Below are 17,188 nucleotides of genomic sequence, written 5' to 3'. Positions count from 1 at the left end.
ATTTTGTTTTAGAATTAGTGCTGTACGCTTGAAATAATAAGAGTATTTTTTTTAATATAGTACAAATGTGTTAATTCCCTTTACTACATGTAAGCTTAAGGAATGATTCATAAAATAGCACTATTTGTTAAATTACAAAAAAGTGGCCCAGCAGAAAGCTTTGTGATATGCCTAGTTCTAATTGCAAAAGCCGGAGAAGATGGAAAAGGAGCGGAGAGAAAGAGAAAATGTTTTGTTTATTAAAAGATTTATGCTTGAAATGTAATTGTTTCTGAGCAAAATTAAAAGCAGTATTTGAATATATAAATATATAATGTCCTTTTTATAATTCACACAGATCTACTTCAGAAAGCTGCAGGCAAATGCAATTGTTTAGTTTTTCTCGAGCTTTATTTGATATTTGTTGTCAGAATTTCATTGTGTCATTGTTTTTGGACAATGTGTATTAAGTTCAATTTCCTTTGCACCTCTTTGATTGTGAAATTAGTTTTTGAACACTGAATGACTGTTATTCAGGAGCTGTCGTGAACGGCTAATTATACCAACATAGAATATGCATGCCATGTTGTCTTTTGTTTTGCCACAATAATACTTGGCCTTGTCAAGAGGCCCCTTTTCAGCCTTGATTGAAACAGGTATTGTTTAAAAGGTTACAACAGAAAATGAAAGGCCAACATTTATTTTCATGCAGCAAAAGATAATCAGCCTTTGATGTCAAGAAATTGTGAATCCTATTTAATAGCATTTCAAAGCTATTGATCAAGGTGATGCTTAATTATATAGAACTGATGAATTGAGTTATTATCATACAAATGCTGCTTGCACTGAACAAACAAAACCCTACAATTTTGCAGTGTCAAAACAAAACCCTACAATTTTGCCATGTCAAAAATCTCTAACAGCACACTGCAATAAAACTAATGCTTGCTAATCTAGGTTCTGTTTTGTATGCAGTGTGGCAGCAGTGATGTGATTATGGTTTCTTTTTGGATGGTAAATACAACAACAACTTGTATTTACATAGCGCCTTTAACATTATAAAACATCCCAAGGTGCTTCACAGGAGCGTTATAAAACAAAATTTGACAAAATAAGGAGAAATTAGGGCAGATGACCAAAGAGGTAGGTTTTAAGGAGTGTCTTAAAGGAGGAAAGAGAGGTGGAGAGGTTTAGGGGGGAATTCCAGAGCTTAGGGCCTTGGCAGCTGAAGGCACGGCCTCCAATGGTTGAGTGATTAAAATCAGGGATGCTCAAGAAGCCAGAATTAGAGGAGCGCAGATATCTTGGGGAATAAATCCTGTGCAGCAGATATGTAATTTAGTTTTTTTATTCCAGTTTCAAGATGAAATTGTACTGAAGTACAACTATGAAATTATCTTTCAACACTTTGGCTAGCTAATTGTGTTACTAGTATTGTCCAATATTGTAGTTTAAGGAGGCCACCTACTCCTTGGAAAATAAGAATCTAAATGGGGTAGAGGAGCAAAGAGATCTATGAGTACAGATTCACAAACCATTAAAACTAGCAACGCAGGTAAACAAAGCTATAAAAAATGTGAACTAAGCTCTAGGGTTCATTTGTAGAGGAATAGAATTCAAAAGTGTAGATGAGTAGAGAGACCTTGGTGTCCATATACACAAGTCCTTAAAGGTGGCAGAGCAAGTTGATAAGGTGGTTATAAAAGCATATGGGTTACTTGGGTTTATAAATAGAGGCAAAGAATAGAAAAACAAAGAGATCAAAATAGAACTTTATAAATTACTTGTTAGTCCTCAGCAGGAGTATTGTTGAGAATTCTGGGCACCACACTTCAGGAAAGATGTAATGGTCTTAGAAAGGGTACAGAGGAGGTTTACCGGGATGTTACCAGGGATGAGGGACTTCAGTTATGAGGAGAGGTTGGAAAAGTTAGGACTGTTCTCCTTGGAACAGAGAAGGTGTGACCTCATCGAGGTTTTCAAGATGACGAGAGGTTTTGATAAAGTAGATAGAGAAAAACGATTCCCTCTGACGAGTGGGTCAATAACCAGAGGTCATAGCTTTAAAATCATGGGCAAAAAATCTAGAGGGGAGATGAGGAGAAATTTTTTCACTGAGTTGTCGGGATCTGGAACGCTCTACCTGAAAAGGTGGTGGAAGCTGATGCCATAAATAATTTTAAAAGGGAGCTGGACAGGTACTTGAAGATGAGGAACTTACAGGGTTACAGACAAAAAGTGGAGGTGTGAGACTAAGCATGACTGCTCTTTCAAAGAGTCAGCATAGACACTATGAAAAGCAGAGAAGCAATATTAAACTTATATAGAGCCTTGGTTAGACCACACTTGGTTAGAGTACTGTGGTCAGTTCTGGTCTCCATATTATAAAAATGATAGAGGCACTGGAGAAGGTGCAAAAAAAGATTGACAAGGATGATATCAGAACTGAGACATAACTATCAGGAAAGATGGAACAGTTGGGGGCTCTTTCTTAAAAAAAAAAAAAATGGTTGAGAGGTGTTTGATAGGGTAAATGTAGAGAAGATGTTTACACTTGTGGGGAGTCCAAAACTAGGGGCCATAAATACAAAAGTCACTAATAAATCCAAGAAGAAATTCAGGAGAAACTTCTTACTCAGAATGGTTAGAATGTGGAACTTGCTACCACATGAGGTAGTTGAGGTGAATAGCATCAATGCGTTTAAGGGGAAACTAGATAAGTACATGAGGGAGAAAGGAGTTGAAGGATATGTTGTTAGGGTGAGATGAAATAAGGTGGGAGGAGGCTCGTGTAGAGCATAAACATCGGCATAGACCCGTTGGGCTGAATGGCCTGTTTCTGTACTGTAAATACTGTAATACTATAAGTTCTGCTAATTCTGAGCACTTTGTTCAAGAACTGTACTATAGCTTTTTGTGAAACAGTAGATTCGTATCTTTCACAATCTAACTTGAATTTATATAGCACTTCATCGCATTCTCAGGACATCATAAATCACTTTAGAATCATTGCTTAATTAAGTTGCTATTATTACATAGGCAAACATCTCGCATCTCATGAACATGTATTGAGACAAGCTTCAGCATTACACACTTACTATCCAACAGCATTTACGTAGAAACACATTAGCTGGAAAAAGAAAGGGAATCTTGTTTTCTAGGCTGATATATAAGCATGCAAGGATACCATTTCTAATTGGTAAGTTCAACTTGGCTCAGTTGTTACCACTCTTGCTTCTACATGTTCTGATCCATTTATCTCCACCCACTAACCCTGCTTCATCTGAAGATTGCATATAGTTTTGGCTCCCTGTCTGCAATGCCATGGGAGATCGACCAGTAATAATATAAAAATGGTACGCCTGCACACACTTCCTGTCCGTCACACTTTTTAGCTGTCACATTTCCTGTATCACACTGCATATGACAGTATTTGAGTTTATTTATCCAAATGATTTGAAAATCAACTTAAGAATTAATTTTAGAACTTCTTTGGCGGAAGGTTACACAGGAAAACTTTTGTCAAGGAATTATATTTTACTTCAGAGAGAGAGAGAGACACCATCAAGTGGATGATTATAGCATCTGTGCTTTATTTTGTTTATACTGAGAATCTGAAAATTATGGTTGTTGCTTAAGTATTTATGTAGTTATGCTGGCCCTGAAATTAGGATCGGGAGCTTGCCGTGCGTGCAAGCCCCCGATGTTCACTTACCCGGTGCGCTGACATTTTAATTCTGGCCCGCATTGCATTTCCTCTCACTGGCCCGCTTGAGGTCCTGCGTGCGTGACCCAGCGGCGTACTTAGCGCGATGAGCCAGCTGGGATCATGTGAGCACAGGGCAACCAATGGGAGGTTGCAAAAGTTCATTCATGAGTTTGATAGTAAGAGCTGTCAAACTCATGAAAACTCCTGGCCCCAAAACACTACTTAAACCTGAAAGAAAATTTAAAAAAACATTGCACTACTTAAATGAACCATAAAGAACTCTGAAAAACTATTTTAAACAATAATTTTAAAATTTGAAAAAAAAAAAATTATAAAAAATCGGGGCTAAAACTAAACTTACCTTACTGTAAATTGTTTAAAAATAACAAACCTGTGGAAAAAAAAATTCTCAGTTGTATAACAGACCACTTACCTGTAAAACTAAGTACTTACGTGTGGTTTTTCAATGCGTAAATACCGGAGGCCTTTACACACGCGCAACTCTCTAAAAATAGAGGAAATCCAAGTCGCACGCGCTGCCCGATACCACGCACGCGTTCAGCCTCTTAACCCCTTGGGTCAGAGGACAGGAAATGCCGGTTTTCAGCGCATGCGCTGTGCATGCTGAAAACCGGCAATTCCTCCAGGCACACGCGTGAGTACCCTGTCCTCACCGTGCAGCACGGTGGCATAGTGGTTAGCACTGTTGCCTCACAGCGCCAGGGACCCGGGTTCAAATCCGGCCTCGGGTGCCTGTCTGTGTGGAGTTTGCACATTCTCCCCGTGTTTGCGTGGGTTTTCTCCGGGTGCTCCGGTTTCCTCCCACAGTCCAAAGATGTGCGGGTTAGGTTGATTGGCCATGATAAAAAAAAATTGACCCTTAGTGTTAGGGGGGATTAAATACGTGGGGTTATGGGGTTACGGGGATAATGCTTCGGTGGGATGGCTTTGGATGATCAGCCATGATCTCGTTGAATGGCGGAGCAGGCTCGAAGGGCCGAATGGCCTACTCCTGCTCCTATCTTCTATGTTTCTATGTTTGTGCCCGGAATTACTGGGCCGCTATCTATCTATCCAGCTACAGTGGGTAAGACGAACACTTAACTATTTTCCCAAACATGACAACGGTTTTAGAAACATCGGTCCAAATTATTCATTAGAGATGTTCATCCACATTTTTAAAATGGCATAACCTCTTACTCACTGTGAACACCATCATTGGAGAGCTGCTAGTAATACAATAGGGCATATCAAAAGTGCATTTCCGTCCGTCTCACTTTTAGGAACATAGGAACAGGAGTAAACCCCTTGAAATAACAACAGAAAACACTGGAAAAACTCAGCAGGCCAGGCAGCATCCATGGAGAGAGAAACAGAGTTAACATTTCAGGTCTGGGACCCTTCATCAGAACTGGAAAAAGCTGGAGATGTAACAGATATTAAACAGCCAAATACGGAGGAAAAAACAAGTCCGCTGGGAAGGCAGAGCAAATATGTGAAGGCAAAAGGGAATGTGGCAAGGCTGGAAGGCATTTATTTTAATGCAAGGAGTCTTGCAAATAAGGTGGATGAACTGAAGTTGTTGTTGAACACATGGGAGTACGATATTGTTGCTATCACGGAGACATGGTTGAGGGAGGGTCAGGACTGGCAGCTCAATATTCCGGGGTATAGAATCTTCAGGCGAGATAGAGGGGGGTGTAAAAGGGGAGGGGGTGTTGCAATATTAATTAAGGAGTCAATTACTGCTGTAAGGAGGGATGATATATTAGCGGGTTCCTCTAATGAGGCCATATGGGTAGAACTTAAAAACAAAAAGGGGGCAAGCACTTTGCTGGGAGTGTACTATAGGCCCCCAAACAGTCAGGGGGAGATAGAGGAACAGATATGTAGGCAAATCTCAGAGAAGTGCGAAAATAATAGGGTAATAATAGTGGGGGATTTCAACTTCCCCAATATTAATTGGGATAGTCAGAGTGTGAAAGGCTTAGAGGGTGCAGAATTCTTAAAGTGCATCCAGGAGAGCTTTTTGAGCCAACATGTAGAAAGTCCTACAAGAGAGGGGGCGGTACTGGACCTAATTCTAGGGAATGTAGCCGGGCAAGTGGTGGAAGTGTCAGTAGGAGAGCATTTTGGTGACAGTGACCATAATTTGGTGAGATTTAAGGTGGTCATGGAAAAAGACAAACGGCTGAAAATTCAGTAGCCTTAGCGCCTCATTTGAGGCGCTAGAGGGCCTTGCACCGGAGTTATGGCCAGTAGTGAAATTCCCTGGGGCCCTAAATCGGCGTTGCTCCGGTAGCGCTGCGCCGGCACCGATGACGTCATCGGTGTGCGCAGCGTCCCGGTTGCCGTGGTAACCAGCCCGAACTCCGAAATTGAGTTGCGGCCGCCTCGCCCGTGGCAGCCGCAACCAGCGTTTTGTCAGAGGTGCCTTACTGCAGTTAGCGCCGGCGCATTAAAGGCCCCGCGGCGGCCGGCCGCTTTCCCGCCGGCCGCCTGCCCGCAGCTCCCTCCCCGGACTTCTCTTTCCCCCCCCCCCCCCCCGGAACAGATGCAAGCCCGGCACTTGTCCGAGGTGCCGGGCTCATTTTTAAGCAGATTTGCGCGGGCCGCGGCCGGGTCAGGCAGCTCCTCCTTAACGGAAGGAGGAGGCCTGCACTTCCCCAGCCTGCCGCACCGCATCGGGTGCCGCAGCGCCGGAATTGCGGCGCGAAACGGCAGTTAGCGCCCTTTTCCAGGCGCTAAGACCCTTCAGTAGCGCCGGCAGCCGTTTGGGCGTGGCGCCACTGAATTTTTGGCGTGCGCAGGGGACAGCGCCGGCACTAATTTCCGGCGCTAAAGCCCTTGCTAAGCCAAAACCCAATTTCTAGGCCAAAGACGGCCCGGAAATAAGGGTTCTAAATTGGGGGAAGGCCGATTTTAATATGATAAGGCAGGATCTGGCCAAAGTGGACTGGGAGCAGCTACTTATAGGAAAATCCACATCAAAGCAGTGGGAGACTTTCAGAAGGGAAATAGAGAGAGTACAACGCCAACATGTTCCCGTAAAGGTCAAGGGCGGTACCAACAAGCAAAGGGAACCTTGGATGACAAGGGATATACAAAAATGCATTAGGAAAAAAAGGGGGGCTTTTGGCAGTTACTAAAGACGGAGGAAGCCCTAGAGGAGTATAAAAAGTGCAGGGGCATACTTAAAAAAGAAATTAGGAGAGCGAGGAGGGGCCATGAAATAACACTGGCGAGCAAAATAAAGGAAAATCCTAAGATGTTTTATAAGTATATTAAGGGCAAGAGGATAACCAGGGAAAGGGTAGGGTCCATTAGGGACCAAAGTGGCAATCTGTGTGCAGAGCCAGATGATGTAGGCGGGGTTTTAAATGAATTTTTTGCATCTGTGTTCACTATGGAGGAAGACTATGTAGACATAGAAATCGGGCAAGGGGACTGTGATATACTTGAACATATTAGCATCGAGAGGGAGGAGGTACTAGCGGTTTTAGCAGGCCAAAAAGTGGATAAATCCCCAGGCCCGGACGAGATGTATCCCAGGCTGCTGTGTGAGGCAAAGGAGGAGATTGCAGGGGCTCTGACACAAATTTTCAGAACCTCTCTGACCACAGGGGATGTACCAGAGGACTGGAGAACAGCTAACGTAGTACCATTATTCAAGAAGGGTAGCAGGGATAAACCAGGAAATTACAGGCCAGTGAGCCTAACATCTGTGGTAGGGAAATTATTGGAAAAAATTCTGAGGGACAAAATTAGTCTCCACTTGGAGAGGCAAGGATTATTCGGGGATAGTCAGCATAGCTTTGTCAAGGGTAAATCATGTCTGACCAATCTGATTGAATTTTTCGAGGGGGTGACTAGGTGTGTGGATGAGGGAAATGCTGTGGATGTGGTATACATGGACTTCAGTAAGGCTTTTGACAAAGTCCCGCATAGGAGACTGGTCAAGAAGGTAAGAGCCCATGGGATCCAGGGTGCCTTGGCACGTTGGATCCTAAACTGGCTGAGTGGCAGGAGGCAGAGGGTGATGGTCGAAGGTTGCTTTTGTGACTGGAAGCCTGTGTCCAGTGGGGTACCTCAGGGATCGGTGCTGGGTCCCTTGCTGTTTGTGATCTACATAAATGATTTGGATGAGAATGTAAAAGGTATGATCAGTAAGTTCGCAGATGACACGAAAATTGGTGGGGTGGTAAATTGCGAGGAGGAAAGCCTCCGGCTGCAGGACGATATAAACGGGTTGGTCAGATGGGCGAAAAAGTGGCAAATGGAATTTAACCCTGAAAAGTGCGAGGTGATGCATTTTGGATGGACAAATAAGGCAAGGGAATACACAATGAGTGGTAGGGCCCTAGGAAGCACAGAGGGTCAGAGGGACCTTGGTGTACATGTACATAGATCCCTGAAGGCAGCGGAGCAGGTAGATAAGGTGGTTAAAAAGGCATATGGGATACTTGCCTTCATTAGCCGAGGCATAGAATATAAGAGCAGGGAGGTTATGATGGAGCTGTACAAAACGCTGGTAAGGCCACAGCTGGAGTACTGTGTGCAGTTCTGGTCGCCTCACTATAGGAAGGATGTGATTGCTTTGGAGAGGGTGCAGAGAAGATTCACCAGGATGTTACCTGGGATGGAGCACCTCAGCTATGAAGAAAGACTAAACAGGCTGGGGTTGTTTTCCTTGGAGCAAAGAAGGCTGAGGGGGGACCTGATTGAGGTGTACAAAATGATGAGGGGCATAGATAGGGTAGATAAAGAGGAACTTTTCCCCTTAGTAGGGGGGTCAATAACAAGGGGGCATAGATTCAAGGTAAGGGGCAGGAGGTTTAGAGGGGATTTGAGGAGGAACTTTTTCACCCAGAGGGTGGTTGGAGTCTGGAACTCACTGCCTGAAAGGGTGGTAGAGGCAGGAACCCTCACAACATTCAAGAAGCATTTGGATGAGCACTTGAAATGCCATTGCATACAAGGCTATGGACCAAATGCTGGAAAATGGGATTAGATTAGACAGGGCTTGATGGACGGCGCAGACACGATGGGCCGAAGGGCCTCTTTCTGTGCTGTATGATCTGAGAGACGGGGGGTGCGAGAGGAGGGAGGAATTGAAGGAACATGCGTACTGTGCTTTTGTAAGAGGCAGAAAAGATAAAATGTTGCAAATGGGAATGGCAAAATCATACAGCATGAAAAATGGGGGCAGGGGTTATAGTTTGAAATTGTTGAACTCAATGTTGAGCCCAGAAGGCTGTAAAGTGTCTAATCGAAAGGTGAGGTGCTGTTCCTCAAGCTTATGTTGAGCTGCATTGGAACAATGTAATAGGCCGAGGACAGAGAGATCAGAGTGGGAGTGAAGCGGTGAATTAAAGTGACAGGCGACTGGAAGCTCAGGGTCACCCTAATGGACTGAATGGAGGTGTTTCGCAAAGCGGTCGCCCAATCTGCGTTTGATCTCCCCAATGTAGAGGAGATCGCATCGTGAGCAGCGAATACAGTATACTAGATTGCAAGAAGTACAAGTAAATCGCTGTTTCATCTGGAAGGGGTGTTTGGGGCTCTGGACAGTGGGAAGGGAGGAGGTAAAAGGGCATTTGTTGCATCTCCTGCGCTTGCATGGGAAGGTGCCAGGCGAAGGGGAAGGGCTGTTGGGGGTGATTGAGGAGTGGACCAGGGTGTCGCGGAGGGAGCGGTCCCTTCGGAATGCTGAAAGGGGAGGGAAGATGCGTTTGGTGGTGGGATCACGTTGGAGGATGATCCGTTGAATGTGGAGGCTGGTCGGGTGAAAGGTGAGGACAAGGGGAACCCAATCATGGTTCTGGGAGAGAGGGGAAGGGGTGAGAGCAGAAGTGCGGGAAATGGAACGGACACGGTCAAGGGCTGTGTCAACCACAGTAGAGGGGAATCCTCGGTTGAGGAAAAAGGAAGACATGTCGGAAGCACTGGTATGGAAGGTGGCATCGTCAGAACAGACGCGGCGGAGACGGAAAAGAGTAAACCCCTTGAGCCTGTCTGCCATTCAATTAGATCATGGCTGATCTTTATCTTAACTCCATTTACCTGTCTTGGTTCATAGCCCTTACTACCCTTGCCTAACAAAAACCTATCTCCGTTTTGGGGAGAGAGAGTTCTAGATTTCCACTACCCTTTGTGTGAAGAAATGCTTCCCGACATCAACCCTGAACTGCCTAACTCTAATTTTAAGGTTAAACCCCCTTGTTCTGGACTCTCCCACCAGAGGAAATAGTTTCTCTCTATCTGCCCTATAAAATCCTTTAATCATCTTAAACACCTCAATTAGATCGTCCCTTAATCTTCTACACTTGAGGCAATACAAACCTAGTCTATGCAACCTGTCCTCATAATTTAATCCTTTTAGCCTTAATATCATTCTGGTGAATCTGTGCTACACCACTCCGAGGCCAATATATCCTTCCTCAACAAAAAAATATATCCTTCCTGCGGTGTGGTGCCCAAAACTGAAAACATTACTCCAGATGGGGTCTAAGCAGAGCTCTATACAACTGTAACTTAACTTCCACCCCATTGTATTCCAGACCCTTTGAGATAAAGGCCAACATTCCATTAGCCCTTCCATTATTTTTTGTCCCTGTCCACTAACTTTCAGTCATTCTGTACATGGACTTCTAAATCTCTCTGCCCCTCCATAGTTCCTAGCTTCTCACCATTTAGAAAATATTCTGATCTATCTTTCCTGGGTCCAAAGTAATTGACCTCACACTTGCCCATATTAAACTCCACAAAACTGCCAGTTTTGCCCATTCACTTAATCTATCTTTTTGCAACTTTCTGCTCCCATCTAAACTATTTACAGTGCCACCTAATTTAGTGTTATCAGCAAACTTTGAGAGATGGCTCTCTATTCCTTTATCTAAGTCATTTATAAATCTTGTGAAAAGCTGAGGCCCCAGTACAGATCCCTGGGGGACACCACTGGTCACATTCTGCCAGTTTGAGTACATTCCCATTATCCCTACTCTCTGTCTCCTACCTCCTAACTAATTCCCTATCATGTCAATAGTTTGCATCCAGTTCCATACACTCTCATTTTTGTTAACGATCCTGTGTGTGGAACCTTATTGAATGCCTTCTGGAAGCCCCCATAAATAACATCCATAGACACTCCCTTATCTACTTCTTCAGTTACCTCCTCAAAAAATTCAACTAGGTTTGTTGGACATGACTTATCCTTGTAAATCCATGTTAGCTATCCGATTAGTTCATATATGTCCAAGTGCTCAGTCACGCTGTTCCTAATAACAGATTCTGGTCATTTCTCTCCACCCCCCCCCCCGCCCCCCACCCCTGCCAGCAGATGTTAAGACTAATAGGCCTATAATTTCCTAATATATCTCTCCTACCCTTCTTAAATAATGGAGTGACATTAGCAATTTTCCAATCCAAGGGCACAATTCCTGAATCAGTGGAGTTTTGGAAGATCATGACTAGAGCATCTACAAATTTCTCACCTAGTTCTTTTAATTCCCTGGGGTGGAAACCATTGAATCCTGCTAATTTATCGTAGAATCATACAGCATAGAAGGAGGCCCACCGTGCTTGTGCCAGCTCTTTGAAAGAGCTACCGATTAGTGCCACTCCCCGCCTCTTTCCACACAGACCTGAAAATTTTTCTTAAGTAGAGATCCAACAACAACAACTTACATTTATATAGTGCTTTTAACATAATAAAATATCCCACGCGATTCACAGGAGCGTTATCAAACAAAATTTGACACTGAGCGACTTAAGGAAATATTAGTATAGAAGACCAAAAGTTTGGTCAAAGAGGTGGATTTTAAGGAGTGTCTTAAAGGAGGATAGAGAGTCGGAGAGGTTTAGGAAGGGAATTCCAGAGATTAGGGCCTAGGCAGCTGAAAGCACGGCCGCCAATGGTGGTGTGACAAAAATTGGGGATGCACAAAAGGCCAGAATTGGAGGAGCGCAGAGATCTCAGAGGGTTGTAGGGCTGAAGGAGGTTACAGAGATGGGGAGGCCATGGAGGGATTTGAAAACAAGGTTGAGAATTTTAAAATTGAGTTTTGGATGAGCGCAAGTTTACCGAGGGTCCAAGGTAGGAGGCTGACCACGAGAGCATTGGAGTAGTCGGATCTAGAGGTAGCAGAGGCAAGAATGAGGATTTCAGCAGCAGACAAGCTGAGGCAAGGGCCGAGATGGGCAATGTTATGAGGTGAAAGTAGGTGGTCTTTGACATGGAGAGGATATGGGGTGGGAAGCTTGGCTCAGGGTCAAATAGACACCAAGGTTGCAAACTGTCTGGTTCAATCCAATTACCTTTTGAAAGTTACTATTGAATCTTCGTCCACTACCCTTTCAGGCAATGTATTCCAGATCATAACAACTCACTGTGTAAAAAAAATTCTCTTCACCTCCCTCCTTGCTTCTTTGCCAATTATTTTAAATCTGTGTCCTCTGGTTACCAACCCTCCTGCCATTGGAAACAGTTTCTCCCTGTCTACTCTATCAAAACCGCTCATAATTTTGAACACCCCTATTAAATCTCCCCTTGAACTTCTGTGCTCTAAGGAGAGCAATCCCAGTTTCTCTAATCTCTCCAGATAACTGAAACCCCTCATCCTTGGTACCATTCTAGTAAATCTCTGCACCATCTCCAAGGCCTTGACATCCTTTGTAAAGTGTGGTGCCCAGAATTGGACACAGTACTCTAGCTGAAGTCTAACCAGTGATTTATAAATATTTAGCATAACTTCCTTGCTTTTGTACTCTATGCCTCTATTTATAAAGTCCGTATGCTTTTGAAACAGTTTTATCAACCTATCTGTCTGTTTCTGTGCCCCCTTTAAAATTGTTCCATTTACATTATACTGCCTCTCATCATTTTTCCTTCCAAAATGCATCACTTCACACTTTTCTGCATTAAATTTCATCTACCATGTGTCTGCCTATTTCACCAGTTTGTCTATGTCCTCCTGAAGTCTGCTACTATCCCTTCACTGTTTACTACATTTCCAAGCTTTGTGTCATCTGCAAATTTTGAAATTATGCCACCTATACCCAAGTACATGCACATTAATATATATCAAAAAGAGCAGTGGTCCTGGGGAACACCACTGTGTACTTCCCTCTAGTCTGGAAAAACAGCCGTTCACTACTGCTCTACTTTCACTTTTGTAGCCAATTTCGCATCCACACTGCCACTGGCCCTTTAATCCCATGGGCTACAATTTTGCTAACGAGTCTATTATGTGGCACTTTTTTATCAAACACCTTTTGAAAGTCCCTGTACACAACATCAACTGCACTACCTTCATCAACCCTCAGTTATTTAATCGAAGAACTCAATCAAGTTAGTCAGCCAGGATTTGCCTTTTACAAATCCATGTTGTCCGTCATTTATTAGCCCATGTTCTTCCAAGTGACAATTAATTTTGTCCCTACAAGTACCCCTGGAGCTCCAAGCACACACTTCTTGGGCAAATCGCACCATACGCCATATTGGTGAGCGCACAGTGAACATCCATCGGAAGTATGTAGAGCAGGCAAATCATAACGTCAATCAGCGTGCAACACTGATTTGACGCCAGCGCTGCCATTTTGGAACTCAAAGCTCCAGCTAATGCCCTCTCTTAACCTCGCACAGCTGAACACCCGTTCAGCAGCAGGATGGACCCCTCACCAGCACTATTTAAAGGGATCATCAATTACTTGCAGGTTAGTTGCTGTTGATTTCTTCTGGCTGTTGGTACGCTTCTAGAAGTGTTTGGTGCTTTCTATAGTTGTTCAAAGTTGCCAAAGTCTACAGGGAATGGTGTGGCAGGTGCTGAAGGACTTTTTCCTGACTTCCGAGGCTTCTGCACAAACCACTTGCTGCCAGATGTGTCCACTAGTAAGAATTCCCTTTGGAATACAGCATGACTTGCAGAATGAGCAGAGGCCATGCAAGGCAGGACAAGCTGCTGGAAGAGAGAGGCAGTCAAGGTGCACCTCTTGGGTATCTAAAAGGAAAAAAGGCACTGGATGCATTGTTTCAGCATACTCTATCATCTATCCTTCTTTCTACTTCTTCCACCAAGGGCTGCAGTGCAGCATTGGAAAATCTTGGTGACTGTGCTCTCCCATGTTCTGCCATTCCTAACTATTTCCCAGGTCAGATTCAGTTGTAGAATGACTTCCAGCACCTGCTCCAGCCACAATGCACCTCCCCTTTAAGAGGTGCAAGATAGCTTTAAGCAGTGCAGGCTAGTTTTAACTGACACTAGCCCCTCACGATTTTGGGCCCCCTGCTGATGCGTGCAACCGATTAACAGCGCGGTTAGCGCTGGCTGCACACAAAAATCATTATTTTTGAGCAGGCAGCACAAAGTAGGCGTGCTGCCTGCATTTCAAATAACGGACGTGGGTTAATCGTGCATTGCGATCCCCGTGCCATTTTTCAGGGGCTATCCAATTTAGCCACCCAAGTGACCTTTGAACAAGCTATAAACAGTAATATTTTATAAACTTAATTATGAAGAAAACAGATTAATGTTAATTTTCAATAGTTGTTCACCAAAGCCAATATATTCCAGCAGAGTGTTTTACCTGCAGTTCTGTGTATGCAATACATGTGATCAAAGGACTGAAGTATGTAAAGCCCCTGCATGAGTTTGGGTGTACTCAGCCCCGTGCATATTGGTTCCTCAATACAAACTGCTTCTAGGCACTTCTACATTAGAGGGAAGCTGATGCCAAACTTGTGGTTGTTCTAGCATCAGGTGCACTAAATCAGCCATCACTGTTCCAAAGGCAGTCGGGACCCACTTTTATGTAGGTGATAGATCTCCATTTAAAATTGCAGAATTTCACTTGTAGCAATGGAATTTCCAGGTTTCTGGCTTCCACCAGGTCTTGAGAACTGACAGCACCAGATGTAATGGGGAGAAGGCTGCTGGTCTTCGTTGAAGTACCGCTCCTTTTGCAAAAGTTTCCTTTGCAACCCTTAAGAAATATAAAAGTGCATTGTAATTCACAATTTGATACTAAATTTTCAGTCATACTGAGATGAGGCCATAAGGATGACTGGTGTAGAAAATGAAAAGTAAACTGGATGCACTTGTGACATAAGGGTTAAAGTACATTATTCAGTTTGGATTTGAGACAAAGTAGCGAAGGCACTCGCCGAGCTTACAAATGTAACATAATAGCTATAATAGTAATATAATGTTCAAGTTAATCATCTGTTTCCCTAACAAAAGTATAGCATGGATTTTTTCATTGTGCATTTTTGACCATTCTTCGGTTCATTTTTAATATATACCATCTCCCTCACCTCCTTTAAGACCCTCCTTAAAACCCACTTATTTGACCAGGCTTTTGGTCACCTCCTAATATCTCATCCTTTGGCTCATTTATCCTTTATTTCTGATTACACCTCTGTGAATTCCCTTGGGACATTTTTCTACGTTAAAGGTGCAATATAAGGTATATATCATATATAAAATAGAAACAATCATGGATCAGATCCTTGTGGTATAGTAATTGCATTTTTAGAATAGTAAAGGATTAGGGCAACACGTAGTATTCAGACAAAAGCAAAATACTGCGGATACTGGAAATCTGAAATAAAAACAGAAAATGCTGGAAATACTCAGCAGGTCAGGCAGCATCTGTGGAGAGAAAAACAGATGCTGCCTGACCTGCTGAGTATTTCCAGCATTTTCTGATTTTATTACATAGTATTCGGAAGTGGATTTACAACTGTGATTCTCTACACATTGGCCAAATCCTAGCCACAGCTTATTGAGAGACATCAGTTAGCACCAAATCCTACTGCACAAGGAGGAGTTGAAAATCTGAGGATAGTCACCTCTGGACTGTGCTTGAAACCTCCTAGTGGCCAATTATACAGCAATGTGTGACGGAAGGAAAGGGGAAAAAATATGGATTATTAATTGGTTTAAAATACTATAATTAATTGGTACAGTGTACACTTTTGTTGAGAGAAAATTGAATTCCACAACAGTACTTCCTGTGTATGGTATTGTTCCAAAAGAAAAAATATTGTTTGATTTTTTTTTTTGTGTTTCAGTTTCATTGGACGACGTAGAAAACAATCAAACTATTTCCCAGTTTCTGCACCCTCAGGCTTGGTACATTGTGTATGCAGATAAGTACACCTGTCCAGAAAATGAGGAAGAGAAAAGGGGTAGCGAGGGCTTTGCTGCAAAGACTATCAAGTTTAAACTTATGTTACTGAACCCAGACGCAGCTAACAATCCACTGGATCACTTCAGTGCAGAGGAGTCTGGTAAGTATTTGTGGCTTCCTGCTTTTGAACCATATTCTCTGCTATACTAAGAATCTCAGGCCTCTGCCAGTACGGTTATGAAATTGATCCCTGGGACATGGATGAGAACATTCAGGGTGACCCTTCACCAAAATTTCATTTTATTGCCCTGTGTGAAAGCACAAAAGGATGGCTGAGATCAGGAACTCTGTTATGGGAGAAACAAGGACACAAGCCCATGCTCCATCAGTCTGTGATGGTACTGCACAATTAACCATGTTACTTCTCTTTTAATAAAAGAGACTAGTAGATCTCCTGTGATGTTGCTCACTGGCAGTTTGAAACGTGGAGGGCAGTCATCTGTCAATGTCACTTGTACCGAGCTGATCTCTAATTAAGTTCTTGCACTTGTCTCAATAGCTTTGTTTTATCCATCAGGGACTGAGAGCAATTGAACGGGCTTTGGGCAGATTGAGGTCAGATTGGTCCTGCTGGAACACTTTAGGGTTTCTGGAATCCAAACATTTGCCTTAATTGGTAGCACTGTCACATTTGAGTCAGAAGGTTGTGGATTCAAAACCCTCTCCCAAGACTTCCATAATCTTGTCTGACACTTCGGTGCATTACAGAGCCAAAAGAAAAGAACATACTTGCATTTATATAGCGTCAATCACGACCATCGGGTGTCCCAAAGCGCTTTACAGCTAATGAGATACTTTTAAAGTGTAGTCACTGTTGTAATGTAGGAAATATGGCAGCCAATTTACACACAGCAAAGTCCCACAAACAGCAATGACATAATGACCAGGTCATTTTTTTTTAGTGATGTTGATTGAGGGATAAATATTGGCCAGGACACAGGGGAGAACTCCCTTGCTCTTCTTCGAAAGTGCCATGGGATCTTTTCCATTCATCTGAGAAGGTGGACTTGATTTAACATTTCATCCAAAAGCACCTCCAACAGTGCAGTACTCCTATAGTACTGCACTGAAGTGTCGACCTAAATTGTGCTAAAGTCTCTGGAGTGGAACTTGAACTCTCAACCTTCTGACTTAGGCGAGAGTGTTACCACTAAGCCAAGGCTGATACCTATGGCAGTGTTGCATATTCGGTGGCACTGCTCGTCACATAATAAGACATAAAGGCCCAGAAATTGGGATACTTCCTGCCACCCGTTATCATTGGAATCCTGGCGAAAAATGGCGGCCGCCACGCTAACGCTCTTCTCTGGC

At 43.4% G+C, this 17,188-nt stretch overlaps 1 protein-coding gene across 3 annotated transcripts in view; it reads left to right on the top strand.

The window, feature by feature from the left end:
* gpr180 (G protein-coupled receptor 180) overlaps nucleotides 1-17,188 on the top strand; it is a 164,006-nt gene that overhangs the window by 60,301 nt on the left and 86,517 nt on the right. For all 3 annotated transcript variants that reach the window (XM_085998566.1, XM_085998565.1, XM_085998564.1), the window contains one exon: nucleotides 15,759-15,977. In XM_085998566.1, coding sequence (XP_085854692.1) covers nucleotides 15,759-15,977 — 219 coding nt within the window. The remainder of the gene's footprint in view (nucleotides 1-15,758; nucleotides 15,978-17,188) is intronic.

Source organism: Somniosus microcephalus, chromosome 10 (assembly GCF_052327205.1).
Source record: "Somniosus microcephalus isolate GS21.2 chromosome 10, FLI_Smic_1.0, whole genome shotgun sequence".
Lineage (NCBI taxonomy): Eukaryota > Metazoa > Chordata > Chondrichthyes > Squaliformes > Somniosidae > Somniosus > Somniosus microcephalus.
The sequence above is the reverse complement of the archived record's forward strand: the minus strand, read 5'-3'. Positions and strand labels throughout refer to the sequence as shown.